Consider the following 15,641-nt stretch of genomic DNA (forward strand, 5'->3'; position numbering starts at 1 on the left):
ATGCAGGAGCTATAGAGAAAATGGCATATGGCATAATATTTGGACAAAATTATAAAACTGGACAAGTCTGCAATGCATTCAAAATTATTTTATCAGTTTTCCTAGAGCTGGCTTTAGACACGTGTAAAGCTGGCAGTTGCAAGAACAGCATGGCAATTTCTCTCATCCTAAGTTCTGTCTATGCATTCAGCTCCATTCCCCTTTTCCTCTGGAAAAAGCAGTCACAGCCTCAGAACCAAAGCTGAATTTTGTTACACTTCCAGGAAAATTTGAGTTGACAGACATAAACCCAAAGATATTCCTGATGGACACAGAAATGACAGAGAAGTTACTCTCTTCTAAATTAACTAGTATATATATTTGGTCTTAATGTTTAAGGACTTGTTGTTTGCCTAGCGAAGCACCTCTAATGTTAGCATATATTCACCTACCGATTCTGTGCTGTGAAGGTTTCTCTTTGAGGATGAAGATCACTGTAAACTACCCTGATGAGATCATGCTGACATAGAGCTCCTTCAGTTAAAGCCATGGATCCAATAGTAGAGGGCTAGAAGTAGGTGGTGGGAGGAGGAAGGAGGGGGGAGAAATCAAGTCATAAGTAAAAGGTGCCCAAAAGCATTAAAACTCCTAATCACCCAAGCGAAAGACACGTTTGCCTTGTGATCTGTAAAAATGAAGATTATTCCAGAATACAGTAAATCTAAAAACATTACCTAATTTCATTATTATAAACACCTTCCACACTTATAAACAACACAGCAGGTGAAAGCACTTTTCAACTTTGATTCTTACATATCCATTTACAGTAAAAATTTTTGTAATTGCATAGACCTTTTGTACAGCAACAGCAGGGAAAATAAAACACAATTCCAAGTTCAAACTGTATTAAGGAGGAGTTAAAAGAAGGAAAACTCCTTTTACACTAACACATAAGAGGCAAAAAACCACAGTTGCAACTACAACAAAACTAACATCTGTTCAAAACGGGCACTGTCAAAGATTTTTCAACATTTACATTCCTTGTCTTCTACTAATGCTACTGAATTCGATTACATTAACTGCAAGCTACTGACATTGAAAACTTACTGCAACAAGATGCATTTAAAATGGCCTGTTGTATCAACTGGATCCAGTTTTCATTCCTCTAATAGATCCAATTCTAATTTACCACAGCAGCTCTCTTACCTCATGATATATTGAGGGTTTAGATAACGAAGGGATGGTGAAAGATAAAACTTTGTTGTTTCCATCTTTGTCAGCAATTTCCTGCATTAAAAAATAAAATCAAAACCTAAACAGAAGTAAGGAGATAGGACTTGTAATAATTTTCAACTCTGAGAAGGTATTTAACAAATAAGAAGTTAGATGTCTTGGATCTGATAAAACTATTAAACACCCAACATCTCTATGCATTTGCAGAACATCAGCAAATTTACATACATATTTAAAAAGGGAAAGACTTCTATCAGTCTGCAGCACTTAAACCAGCATTGGCTCCTTGATCAGTGTGACTTCATCAAAAGCAAAAAAGAACAAAAAGCTTTTTTAGCCCGCTTTTACATTATAACACTTAGAATAGAATTGCATAGTGGAGCAAGGCTAAACTGTAAACCCAAAAGATAGAGACACATGAGGGTTGATGAGTCACTTGCTTACAATTGGCAGTACTTCATAATAAATGCACCACAGAGAAAAGGTGAAATCAAGGGGACTGGCAAAGTTTCTTCAGGCATTCAATCAGTAAGAAATACACAGAATGTTTTCTCAAAAGGCTTTCAAACTGGTCAGATTTTATAGTTGCTAGGCTACTACATAAGCAAACCCAGAAGTTTTTGAAGCAAATATACCAAAAGCAATTACATAAGACTATACCATAAAGGAGTCTAAAATCCTCCCTTTTCACTTTGTACAGCAAATTTCTAAACAGTGAGCTCTAGTCATTTCAGTTTACATGAAAACTTGGTCCAAGGTAGCACAGTACTTGCAGTAAGCTTTAAGGATCACAATGGGAGGACAGTTGATAGAATAGCAGAATGCACAAGATTAATTCTTGTCTTTCACTTTCTAAGTATTGAGAAAATAATTTTACTCCTTCAGTCTCATTATTCGTGCAGGAAAATATCAACAATTTAAAGAAAATAAACAGTGGGGGCCACTCTTCATTGTGAGACCTCTTTCTTCCTGAGTCTGGAGAGAATGAAGAACTTACTGTCCTTAAAAAATATGAATCACCAACATGACTTTAAAAGGAACTGCAAAAGGACCTTTATGAGAAAACGGTCGACAAAGATAAACATGCTACTTCAACCCAGCGAACAGTACCAAAACTCAGCAAGCAGTTTCGAATGTTTTTTCTATTAGAATAAATCTAAAATGACTGGATCTTCCAGTTGTTAGAGCTCATCTAGAGACACATAACCAGACTTTTTTTTTTAAAGAATCAGAGTTTGACTGTTCTGTGTCTCATCATGTGTAGAAACATAATACACAATTTAAAGGAGAGATTTACTATGACAGTAGAGAGAAGCACAATGTTTAAGTATAACATTTTAAAGTCCTGTAACAGAGAAATTCCCATTAAGGAATGCCTATCTTGGCAGTATTGCTAAATTTATCAAACAGCCTCATAAAATTACAAGAGTAAACATTTCCAGACTAAGGTAAGGATATAAAAAACTACTTTTACATCCAACAGCCAAACTCAATCATCTCTAGTTACTTTTACTTATTCTTAAAAATCATAGTTTTGCTCAAGACAACCATCTGCCTCAAACATACACATGCATCTAAGTGCTAGCATGAAGAGTGGTTTTAGCTTCAAATTACCCTTAAAAAGACATAACTCAAAGCAAGCAGGGGGGTGGGGGGAAGTGACACATGAAGACTGACCAAGCCTATTGGCCTGACAATTATTTCCATACAAAGCCATATTTTTCAACATTAAGGAGGGCTACTTAATTTCCTTACAAACACAAGTATGCAACAGTTCAAGACAGCCCATGAGATGAGATGATCCTTTTTAGTTGTTTGTCCAAAAAAGATTACGATAAAAAAAAAAAATCTATTTTTGCAGGCACATTCTTATTAAGCCTTCATTACATTATGCTTTTCTCCAGCTTAAATATGTTTTCATGTAAGTGTATTATAATTTTAAATATGTTGTTCCAATAATTTACTTTATTTGTAGTGGTCAGTGACACAAAACCTCCGATCAAAGCTTTCCTCAGCCATTCCCACTTATCTCACTTACCAAGTTGTAAATGCCAAGCAGCAGTGCTTCAATGCAACCATTACTCTGCCTATCCCGGCTGGCAGTAAGACGCAGATATACCCAGATCAACTCTGGCAAAAATTGCAGTGTGAATCTCTTGAGCCGAACTTCAGAACTACGATAAAGTTCAAAGAGCTGATGGCAAACAGGCTCCAGGAGCTGTGGAAAGGCAAAAAGGCTAATGAATTACTGTTAGATTTCTCTAATAAGGGTGAAAGAAATAGCACATATAGGGGCTATATCACATAATCACTGCAGCCAGTAAAATGACACACCTTGATGGCAAGTAAGTGAATGAACCAAAATGTATCTGCATTCCTTTTAAGGAGATTTATAAGGACAGATCTGAGAACTGGTATGCAGTATTGGGAAATGTGGCCTTACAACCACTACCATCTTGTGTTTTGAGAACATTATTCTCTAGGGCTGTCAGCATGAGATTTACTAATGAGAGGTACTAATTTAAGGCATGTGACAGACACATGGCTTGAACTATGTGCACCATAAAACTTTAATGGTGCAGTTGTAAGGTTTATAAAAGTACAAAGGTTAAAGATTAGCTGCTAATGACAGCAGCTAATGAGAAGTCTATTGACAGAAATATGAACTAATTTCTTAGCTACAGCTTTTTAGTTTCAAACCCAACAAGTGTGCATTTGTTCATTACAATGCAAACTGATTTTTCCATCTTGAGCTGTCCTGATTTCAGTACAAGAATCAAAAAAGGCCCTTATCAAGTCAGTGTGATAAGTACAAGAAAAACCCTGCCATTTTAGGAGTCTACAATGTCAAACCAATAGTTAAGATGCACCCACAGAACTGTTAATGAAGAGGAAAAAAAAAAGAACCACGTAAAGCTGTCTCCCCCTTTCCCATTACTAATCAAGTTTTTAATACCACAGTCAAAAACTACCCCCAAAAAAATATTCCAAGAGGAGTTTTGAGAAGGTCTCTGACCAATATCTAGTATTACATTCTAAAAAATGGGATAATCTGATCTAAGGAAAAGACTCATGGGATTCAACGTCCAAAAAGACAGAGGCATCCATGTAACCTTGTAACCTAAACTGTCCATATAGAGGAGTTACAGAGGCAGAAAACAGAGGTCAGAATCTCAAAAAAGTCTTCCTTCTAACCATACATGCTTTATGCACCTCTCATATACATACATACACAATAATATTAAACATTAAATTATACTTTTTTTTTTTTTGAGGAATAAAACCCCTAAATTTGAGCAACACAATAGCAGCTGTACTGGTGAGACAAAAGGGCATATGTAGGAAATACCCAGTGCAGAACAGAAGATCAGATACAGCATATATGACTCCTCTTCCAGTACACACTCTCACTCCCAGGGGTATGCACCATAGGACTTTCCAAGCATCAGCAGTACGTTTCATGGACTTTGATACATTCTTCTTTCATTAATTTGTCTATTCAACAAAATCCTAGTACCCAGAATTTCCTGTATAATACACTGTCATTCTTTTGCTATGCTGTATGAAGATGTACTTCTGTGGTTTGTTGTGAACCATCCATCCTCTTAGAAAACTTTGAAAAAATCCCTTGCTATCAGCAGAGGGACAGACACTTCTACAAGTGATTAGTTTGAATGTGCAGTGCCATAAATCTGTATGACTGTACAACTTCACATACACATATTTAGACTTAAGATATTTTACTCTGGTATATCAACAAACATGAAACATAAATTTGACAATTTTCTATCAAGATAGCTGCCTTAACAGAGCATCACCCAAGAAAGGGTGAACACATTAGTTTCATTTCTAACACACGGTATTCTGGTCAATAAAGCATACCATTTTTAAACCACTGATGACAAAAGTCATAACATGACATCTACGTAAAATAAAACTTTACTATCGGACAAATATCTTCTTATACAAGTCTCTGATATAAGTACCTTGTGTAACAAGGCTTCTGATTGACAGCCTAGTTACTCCAAGCTAAAATCCTGTTTTTATAACAGAAGCAAAGAGAGACTCCATAAGGAGAGGGAGGGAAGAAAGCTGACACTGACAGTGTTGATACAAAATGAGTCCAGTCATTTGGAGCACAGAGATTTTTTACAAGCCATGTGTAAAATACCTCACCGTTTAACTTTTGGTTTGAGATCTAAATGAAATTAGAAGCCCATAACGCTTCCATTGCAACCATTTTAATAAAGCAATGCTAGGGCTTTCTCTATCAAGTTGAGCATATTATATCTAGTATATTTATTCCAGTATTTCATACATATATAGTACTTTATGTTCAAAAGATGCATATTCTTTCTTAGTATTTACTTAGTAGAAAACTCCTACCCAAAAGTGACACTAATTATTAAAACCATCTGTTACAGTAAACGTTCAAATCCTCAGAGACAGAACCGTATCCTTGTTTTATGAAAGGCCTAGCACATTTCAGAGGTTCAAATAAATAAAAAAAAAAGTTGTTAACAAGTAATTCAGAGATCACTGAAAAAAATTTTGTAGGTTTCCTTTAAAAGAAAATATAAGCAAACAGCTAGCATAAAGAACAAGAAATCTCTGGAAACAATAAACACAAGCATATCTGCAAGGAGATAACAGGTACAAGAAAAGCTAAACAAATATTATCAGAAACCAGGTACGTACAGCAGCATTGCTATAAACAGTACTTCTATTAGAGAGGACAGCAGCCCGAAGCTGTTTCCTATTTGAAATTAACCAGTCTAACCCAAGTCCCATTAAAAGTGGAAAAGAATAATTTCCTTTAGCTAAAGTTAAATGAGACTCAACGAGAGCAGTTACTGAGTTTATTCTACTCTCTTTCAAATGAAAATTCTATAAAATTAGTCCTTTAATTGAAACCATGCTCCCTGGAAAGATACAAGCAATATCTAGTCACTGGTGCTGCAAGCCTGTAAATACTCTTCATTTCTAGTAGCTGTCATATTAGTTGTTCAAAAGGTTTAACAACTGCAGATTACTTAGGTGAAGACTTGAATGTTGTTTGTAGCAACTACTATAGCATTTTTGGTGTGTTCAGAGCTTTAAGACCACAAGAAAAAAGCTGCCATCACAAAGACACTACAACACAAATATTTTGAAAGCCACAAACACCCATGTTTTTCCTATCAAAGTACAGTATGATTGTCTCCCACCCAGAAACACAAAACTTGACACTAAGAAAGAACAAATGTCTTCCTTGCATCCTAATTATCTGGTTTTTCAGAGAACCAGCCTCTTCCAATTAATTCTCTGAATATAAATATTGAGTAGACACCAGTTAAACAGAGGAAATGGAGCTTTTGTCACCAGTAGTTGGTGTATACATGAACTGGCACACACTTTTTTAATTCTGAAGATCTTTCAGTCCAAAGTCAAAGGAAACTGAGTAGTGGAGCAGTCAGCTAAAAAATCCAAAGTAAAAAAGTCTCTTATAACCGTATCTCTTTTCTGACAATCTAAAAACTCATATTAAAAGAGCTTTCCTATTAGCATAAACAGCAACTAGCATAACAATTACAAACGGAATTTTTACTGGCTTAAATATACAGTAGGTGACAATGACATGATTTACTGACTTCATTTTTACACCTCACAGAGATGCAGACCAGTCATGCTTTAAGGAAGCTGATGAATAGCTTTAGTTTGGCTTATTTTACAAGTTTGCCAAATCTTAAGAGCCATAACTTGAAGTTAAATAGAATGTATTATAAAATGCATGACAGATTGGAAATGCTTGCCTTTTTGAAGAATTCAGTTTTGGTAGAAAAATAATGTGCTCATCTTAGGCTTAACTATAACATAATAGGTAAAATTAGTTATTATTTTAAGAGTACTGGGTCTGGGAGGTGCTTGCCATTGCAAAGGTGATCTGATTTTGTTTCAAGGCTGAGCTTTCCAAGTTAAACCTAAATAGCCCACATTGGAACTTTCTGTTCCATTCATCATCTTCTCTATATTGGGAAAAAAAAACAAACCAAACCAAAAAACCAGAGAATTTCTTAAAAGGTAAACAGTAACAACTGTATTTAACTTGACAGTATGCTTGTCTTCATTTGATAGCTCTCAAATTGATAGACAGCTGTCAAAAAAGAGAAACACCTTGGTTGGTTGTTTTGGTTCCTAAACATGCTGGTTCCATGTTAAATTAATAATCCTGGTCTTACCAAGCTAGAATTATGTGATTCTAGAAAAATTCATGTTTGCCCTAAAGAGTTTGCTCCTTTCAGGAAGTTTTAAAAATAGGTCAGCTTTATGATTAAGTTGTACTAAAAAAGTTACTTGTCCCTCAAGTTTAAGAATCCAGCAAGTACATTTTTATAATAGTCTACCACATAAGCTTTACCTTCGTAAGCAGTTATCCTTCTAACAAATAATGCCCTACAAGGCATATTTAAGAAAACCCTCACTTAAAGCCAAATATTACCACAGAATTATGCAAAGTAATTAATTTACTATGGTTATACTCCTCACACACAAGTAAGTCTGGAAGAAGTGCAACAAGGAAATACATACTGCCTTAACAAGCACAACCTGAAGTTAGTCGTCTTTGAGTCTGGGATTGCTTATGTTATACCTGATATCAGAAAATCAGGCCCAAACAGAAAGAGCAGTTCCAAAGAGTAATATTTGACAATTTTTATTGCATCAGTGTGCAATCAGATTACTGTCACACCCTTAAGAAGATACTCTTTTTGCAAATCTGGTTCTTTGCATCATTAAAAAAAAAAATCAAATGCTTATTCTCAAAGCAATGGAAAGCTTTTACATTTTCAGAAGTATGCACACACACAAATACATATATATTAAAAGACAACAATGGTGGCTTCAGGCTGGAGAGTAAGGGTAGTTTCAGTACAAAAGAAAAAGGTCACTATGCAAGTTATTTGTAACACTGAAACGAAGTTGACAGCTATGAAGCTTTTTTTTTATTGCATGACCATTATGCAATCTTCTTTAAGTTCAATCAAGCATTCAACTTCCAAAAGCAGCTGAGCTGTGCTTAGGAAAATAAAGAACTTCTTTCCTGCGTACACTTGCCATTTAATTTATAAATATACAGGAAATCACAGATGATAAAACAAATATTTTGAAGCATTTAACTAGTTTACACAACAGAGAATGGTATGCTTGCACAATTTATTCAGAAGTTATATTTCACACACTTTCCCAGAAATGCTTATAGCAGAAGCCAATGGAGTAGAAAGCTCAGTTTAGCATAATTTGCAAAATGAATTATGTACAAGGGTAAGCTAAGTTTTCATTGTGTATATTTATATTTTTGGGGCCCTGGTTCTGCTCTTGTTTGCAGCAGTGTAAATCAAATTACACAAACATCATACTACTATAAGCAAAAGAAGATCTGGTTCATTTAATAGGATTTAATAAATTGATTCCATCATCCACTGTAATAAGCCACCAGGTAAGAAGCACATTGGTCTTACTGAGTTTCACTGCAAGGCCTACTTTGTCTCTGTTATGACTGAAAGGTGATTTCTGGGAAAAAAAACCACACAAACAAACTCATGCCAAATCAAGAGTAGCAGTCAGTTGTGGCAAGTAAAATCTAGCAGACAGCCTAAACTGTATTTTTGGGAGCAGATGAGGTTGTGTCTTACCAAAAAGGTGTTAAAGTAAGAGGAGTTAAAATAGAGATGATACACATTAGACTACATTAGAAAGAAGAATCAAACAATCTTCCTCTCCATCTCCACTTCTCAATTACTCTAGCTTTAGTTGTAGAGGTGGAAGATATAACAAAGTGAACAAAAATCTTTTTTAAAGTCTCCTACCTCATTATTTGGGTCTTGAATGACCTTATAAAGAGCTGGTACCAGTGGCTTTTTTCGGTGCAATGTAGCTGCATAGCTGGAAATTTGTGTTTCAGGTAATGCCTAAAGCAAAAAAAAAAACCCGATCAGTGTTACTCTGACAAATCAATGCTTCCAGGTATTAAAGATCTTCACAAAAGACTTCAGTCTCATCCCAACATCAAGAAAAATTCTGGAAGTTCAGGAAGTTTTCAGACTTGTAACCTAGTTCATTCTATACAAGTTCTGCATATGAATAGCATCGGGGAGGACATACCAACTTTCAGGGTTAAATCCAAAAGCAGTTTCAGATTTATCTTTCATAAAATCATTTGCTCCAGCTTGATATAAGGACTCTTTCTTGATATTCTGTATTTAACAGGCACTTTTCAAAGTCTTTATCAAATCGACTCAAATTATTTAATAAATGTGGATAATCTAGAATAAGAAGTGACAGCCTCAAGTCCCACTAAGCAACCACATCTGTGGATTTTGTGTCCTTGGCTCCTCAACAAATTTCCAGCAACAACACATAATGACTTACTGTGTATTGTCAATGATGTGAGAAATTACTAATTCTTAATTTAACCAACAGATTTGTTTCGTATCAGTCATAAAATCCAGGTTTTTTGTTTATGCATTATCATGTATTTCACTCAGCATAATTATCAATATGCAAAATATCTTAAAAGTACTTCAGATTTTTCATGACAAAACAATTAATTTTATGCAGACCATAGGAAAAAAACCAGCCAAATACTGTTAACACTTCTTAAATTCCAAACATTTCTACCAACATTTTAAAAATAAAGAAGTTGCTCGATTAGAAATTTGGGCAGAGTTAGTGGGCTGTTAGTTAAATTCTATCAGCTTGATCTACACAGAAACATATGCTTTAAAAGACCCCACATTGCTATAGCAGTGTTCTGCTCTACAATAATAAACAATAAAAATAAGCTACTATTAGAACTATTAATTGCATATTACATACCAGCTGACTCATTTACATGGACCTTTGCATGCTTTATGCATTAGAAGTAGTTGAAAGATCAAGTAATACATCTTTAAAATGTTAATTATGAGTTATTTTAAAAAAAAAAAAAAATCAATGCTCTGTGGCACAAAGCCAATGGTATAGCTATCATTCATCCTCTCAGCTTACCTTGAATTCTGACAGCCATTCTTCCACGACACCTCGTTCTGATCCCAGCATTTTCTTACTACTTTTGCTTCTCTCACCTTCAGAAGGAAAAAAGAAATTAAGTAAGAGTTCTGGCAGCAATACTTAGTTTTGTAAAATCCTACCCCAATAAAAAGCTGTTAACATATTTCCAATGGAATTATATAATATCAAACAATAGGAAAAGTCACATTTTAGACAACTGGTCTGATTTTCTAACAATGATTAAACTGTTCTCTTCAGACTTTCAGTCATAAATACTGCACATCAATGGGGGAGGAGGAAAAAGAAGGATTCAGTGCTTCAGGCCAAAATGTACATTATTTAAGACAAACACATCATCCCATTCTTGCTCCCTTACCAAATATAGTACAAAGAAAAGACAAGTGGAACAAAGTGAAGAGCATCATGGAACAAATTATGAGAGAGATTGTAATCACAGTTCTAGATACAGCTCAAAGTAAAGCAGTTTCATAAAACCAGTTATTAGAAATCCTAGTAGCAGAACTTTCCTCCTTAAACTTTATTCTTTCAGAATTTTGAGGCTTCTTGTTCAAACGGCAAGATTTAGCTCTCCTAAAAGTATGTTGGAATTCTCAGAAACAAAAAAAAGTAAACTTGCAAGGACAACTGCTGTTCTTATTTTCCATTTAATATGCAACAGTCCTATCCTAACATCTTTTGAATTCTCATAAATTTAATTCTCAAGGCAACAGCAAGGATGTTTAAAACACAAAGCATCATTAGACACCTTTGCTTGATGTTTAAATAGGTCTAAGCAACAACGGTTATTTTGTCTTTCTGCATGACCTCACAAGTCACAAAATCGCAAGTTTGTTGACAACACCAAGCTGTGTGGTGCGGTCGACACGCGGGAGGGAAGGGATGTGCCAGCCAGAGGGACCTGGACAGGCTGGAGAGGTGGGACCGTGCAAACCTCATGAAGTTCAACAAGGCCAAGGGCAAGGTCCTGCACATGGGTCGGGGCAATCCCAAGCACAAATACAGGCTGGACGAGGAGTGGATTGAGAGCAGCTCTGAGGAGGACTTGGGGGTACTAGTGGATGGAAAACTGACTGTGAGCCAGTAATGTGCGCTCACAGCCCAGAAAGACAACCGTGTCCTGGGCTGCATCAAGAGAAGTGTGGCCAGCAGGTCGAGGGAGGGGATTCCTCCCCTCTACTACACTCTTGTGAGACCCCACCTGCAGTGCTGTGTCCAGCTCTGGGGCCCCCAACATAAGAAGGACATGGACCTGCTTGAGTGGGTCCAGAGGAAGCCATGAAGATGATCAGGGGGCTGGAGCACCTCCCCTGTGAGGACAGGCTGAGAGAGTTGGGGTTGTTCAGCCCAGAGAAGAGAAGGCTCCAGGGAGACCTTACAGAGGCCTTCCAGCACTTAAAGGGGCTACAGGATAGATGGGGAGGGACTCTGCATCAGGGAGTGTAGTGACGGGACAAGGCGTAACAGTTTTAAACTGAAAGACAGTACATTTAGATTAGATGTAAGGAAGAAATTCTTTACTGTGAGGGTGGTGAGACACTGGAACAGGCTGCCCAGGGAAACTGTGGATGCCCCCTCCCTGGAAGTGTTCAAGGCCACATCGGATGGGGCTTTGAGCAAGACTGTATTTAAGAACAGATCAGTATTTGTTAAATGAAAAATGAAGTGAAATAAGATATAAAAACTGTGTTAGGAAGCTGTAAGTTCAATGTTGGCACCTTTGTATGAAGAGGGCTACCTCTAGCATTTTGCATGGCCCTTGGCAGCAAGTCGTTCAGAGATGAACTGCCTCAGATTTCTAAAGTGTGTTTAAATATCCTAAAAGATATCACATTCAGAAATAACATTAGATTAATTTAAATTCAAGTAACACTTGGATGACTTACTTCAGCAGAAGTGCTGACAAATAATTCTATAAAATAACACAACAGAACTAAATAGTTCTCTGCAAAGGTTTCCAAATACATCCTTTTCAACAAATAGGGAAAGAGGTATCAGTCAGAGTGAGACTGTATATAAGTTAATTTAAACCACCACAGAACACACTACAAAAAAGTTGAGGTTTAGTTCACTTTGCCTGGAAAAAAGTTTCTACAGGAAGTGCAACATTCAACTTTACCTCTTTAACGAAGTCAATTTTCTAATGGAGGAAGAGGAGGAGGAATGCAGCAGTTTTTCAACCTGGGATGCATTTGTCAAGCCTTCAAGTACTGCCCCGTTTTCTGAAAGGTGAAAAGAAACTCCAATGATCACAAAATGAGGAGAAATATAGTAAAGAAAACAGTAATGTATATATTTTTTGACTTTATAAATCAAAGTTTATCAAATCCACTGAAGTGTATCTGGGTCCTTCTGTTACAAAGCAATTTGCCATTAAACAAAACAAAACACTGCTCAGCATTTTAGCAGGGGGAAGAAGGAGGAATTGCCTTCATCCAAAAAAAGGCTTTGTCACCTATGTGGAAAACCCTTACATATTCGTGGTGCACAGTACTACGAGCACACTAGAAAGGAAAGTTGAAGCACTATTTCTTAGGAAGAACAGTGCAAGAAAGATGCAAGATGAAAGAAAAGACTAATACTTTTATAAATGTGAGCTGAATCAATACCTTGACTTTGGAGGACATACACCTCTTAAATGGAATACGTTAAAGACTTCCTTACTATCACTGTTATTAATACATATTCCTCACAGAGCCAAAATTTCAATGGCATTGCAAAAATCATGTAATACACTGAAGTTCACCTTTCACTACAGGATGCCTTCATGCTGAGCATGAGGTAAACAACACACAAATGAGCTCCTCCAGCTAAATTCAAGGATTTCAGTATCTGGAGACCACTAATAGGAAACTGAAGTATACAAACAATGGGTGTATTCCATTCCACACTGCTTATTCAATTAATTACTTTCCCAAACTACTGAATTATTAGAAGGTGTGTCCCCCCTTTTTTTTTATCACCTCTGTGCTGTTTAGAGATAGGCTAACAGGAGGTACCATCCTTTTCAGGCTACACTACAAGTGAAAGCTTTCATCACAAGACAGTATGCACAAACCAATGTTCTCTACAAATTTTCTAAAATCAACTACTCTTTTAAAAAATGCAATTCCTTGCAAAAATCTTAGATAATACACTTCTGAATGAAATTCAAATCCTTTTCTTCTTTCCCTGACAATATTTATGAGGAGGTTGAAGAAAAACAAACAAATCTCTACCCCACAGGCACAGCGTAGCTGATACATACAGATTTTTAAGCACACAGAGGGACCTGAAAGACAAATATATATGTATTTAACTTCTTACCAACTGTTTTTTGTAATTATCAGGCACGCATTTTGAAGACAGAGTATCAGGTCTATAAGACTCGATTCAGGACTCCTAGAAGCTTCCCAAGTTTTACAACATGCTACAAACAACCTTTACATCCAGACATGATATCTGATATACACTACTCTCTAGAAACATCATGGGGTCCCAACTAGCTCTAAGTTATTACACTTGCTACCTAGAGGTTCAGTTGTACCTAACCTGCTATCCCTAGGGTCAAAACCAAAGATATCAGATCCTGGAAGTTCACCAGGCAGACCTTTCCAGAGCTGCATTAAGTTAGACATCATTTTTTCCTGGATAGGAATTCAAGTTATTTTAGTCCCAAAGCAAGAGTCACATTTCTATGTCAGCAGATCAGACAAGGGAATTTGTATTTCTATACAGTTTTCCCCACAAAAGGGCTAAGCATAAGCAGATGTGCACAGACCTGGTTAAAGAATCAGGCTGTAACAGTTTAAAATTTTTCATTCACTTGTCAGTTTGCTTACAAACCAAACCTGCAGGTTTTGAAGAACTAAATTTAAGTAGAAGATAAATTAAAAAAAAAAAATTGCATAACATTACAAATCAGGTGTGGGGGTTCAAATTGTTTTACACATAGAAAACAGTAAATAACTGTCCTTAAATCAGAGGCAAACATCAGCTGTAACTCATGGCCAAAAATTCACCTCTCCCCCAAAATGATTACTTCAGCTTGGAAGATCCTGTTGAAATCTGGAGGCAAGTAGCTGTTCTCCTCCAGCACTGTATGAACGTGAGAGATTAATTACATCGACTCTGTATGAAGTTGACTATTTCCTTGGAGAAATGTTCAAAGGGGCAATTAAGATTATGCTTAAAAACAAACTAACAAAAACCAAAACAACAGAGCCCAAAACCAAACAAAAAAACCCCTCACACCAAAACAAATTCCCCCTTCTCTTTACTCCAGTGAACAGCAACCTGTATGAGACTACAACACAGCTCGAACAGGAAAGCAAAACATGTATATGATAAAGCTACAGTGAGCAACAAATACTATTGTGTATTTTAAAGTAGCAACAAGTGTTCTTTGCCCTATAGCACTACAATTCAGAGCAAGACTGCAAGGAGAACACTAAGCAAGCTAATTGTTGCAGAAATAACGAAACACACAAGTCTATCAAGTACCATATGCAGTAAAAATGTTTGGAGTAAGAAAAGAAGACTACAAATAAGCAAAATCAATGAATTGAAGAATCAGCAATTCTCCTGAGTCAGGATTTAGCATGGCATATCTAAAGAAATTACAAAACCAGAAAGAGTTGCAAGAATGACTCAAATGCCTTACTGTGAACGCTATCAAAATCCCAGTGTTCCTACTACATTAAGTCAAAAAATGTCAAGTATCATAATGGCATGACACCTAACCTTATTAAGAAATTAACTCCTCTTACAGAAGTCTATTGAACCTTAGAGAAAGTCCACATATGGCTCTTTGTCAAACAAGTCAACTCATATAAAGTTAATAACTGAACCTGTGCTGGTGTCAAAATTTGGGTGCAGCTCGATATTGTAGTTGAGCCCATCTGGAAGCTAGCTACCATGAAAAAAAAGTCAACCTTCCCCTCCAATATCCCACATACTTCTCTCCCAATGTTTGTGCCATGCATCGACCTTCAAGCAAGCCCTTTTTGGGGACTTCTCCCAGAGTAAGTCAGCTTCAGAACCAAAGCCATACCTGCCGCCTAGGAAAGCAGCCATCTTGAGAACAACTGCTGAAGCACAGAGCTTATGCTATGCCCTTTAAGAACTATGCCAGAAACAAAATCCAGCACACAGTGTTTTCTTACATGTGGTACAGTAAGATTTTAACAGCTCTACATTGATAAAGCAGAAGAATTTTTGTTAAGGTTGTATGTGATAATTTCCAAAGTATGCAAAGGATTAGAATATGGGACATCTGCCACAGGAATCTTGTGTTTATTTATCCCTGAAGAAAAGGACACTGTATACACTTTTGTGTATTTGTTAGGAGAATGGGGGAAAGAGAGCTTTACCCTGTAGATCTTCTGGGGCCACCTCTACTGTAC

At 36.5% G+C, this 15,641-nt stretch overlaps 1 protein-coding gene across 18 annotated transcripts in view; it reads right to left on the reverse strand.

The window, feature by feature from the left end:
* Positions 1-15,641, reverse strand: part of HYCC2 (hyccin PI4KA lipid kinase complex subunit 2) — a 61,114-nt gene that overhangs the window by 22,781 nt on the left and 22,692 nt on the right. For 15 of the 18 annotated variants that reach the window (XM_074872853.1, XM_074872867.1, XM_074872865.1 and 12 more), the window contains 6 exons: positions 12,377-12,479; positions 10,237-10,313; positions 9,057-9,158; positions 3,251-3,430; positions 1,186-1,266; positions 432-547 (listed from right to left, as the gene is read on the reverse strand). In XM_074872853.1, coding sequence (XP_074728954.1) covers positions 432-547; positions 1,186-1,266; positions 3,251-3,430; positions 9,057-9,158; positions 10,237-10,287 — 530 coding nt within the window. In that variant the 5' untranslated portion in view covers positions 10,288-10,313; positions 12,377-12,479. Of the gene's footprint in view, positions 1-431; positions 548-1,185; positions 1,267-3,250; positions 3,431-9,056; positions 9,159-10,236; positions 10,314-11,975; positions 12,048-12,376; positions 12,480-15,641 lie in introns of those variants that run through there. The other 3 variants (XM_074872863.1, XM_074872862.1, XM_074872864.1) reach the window with 2 other exon arrangements.

Source organism: Strix uralensis, chromosome 6 (assembly GCF_047716275.1).
Source record: "Strix uralensis isolate ZFMK-TIS-50842 chromosome 6, bStrUra1, whole genome shotgun sequence".
Taxonomy (NCBI): domain Eukaryota; kingdom Metazoa; phylum Chordata; class Aves; order Strigiformes; family Strigidae; genus Strix; species Strix uralensis.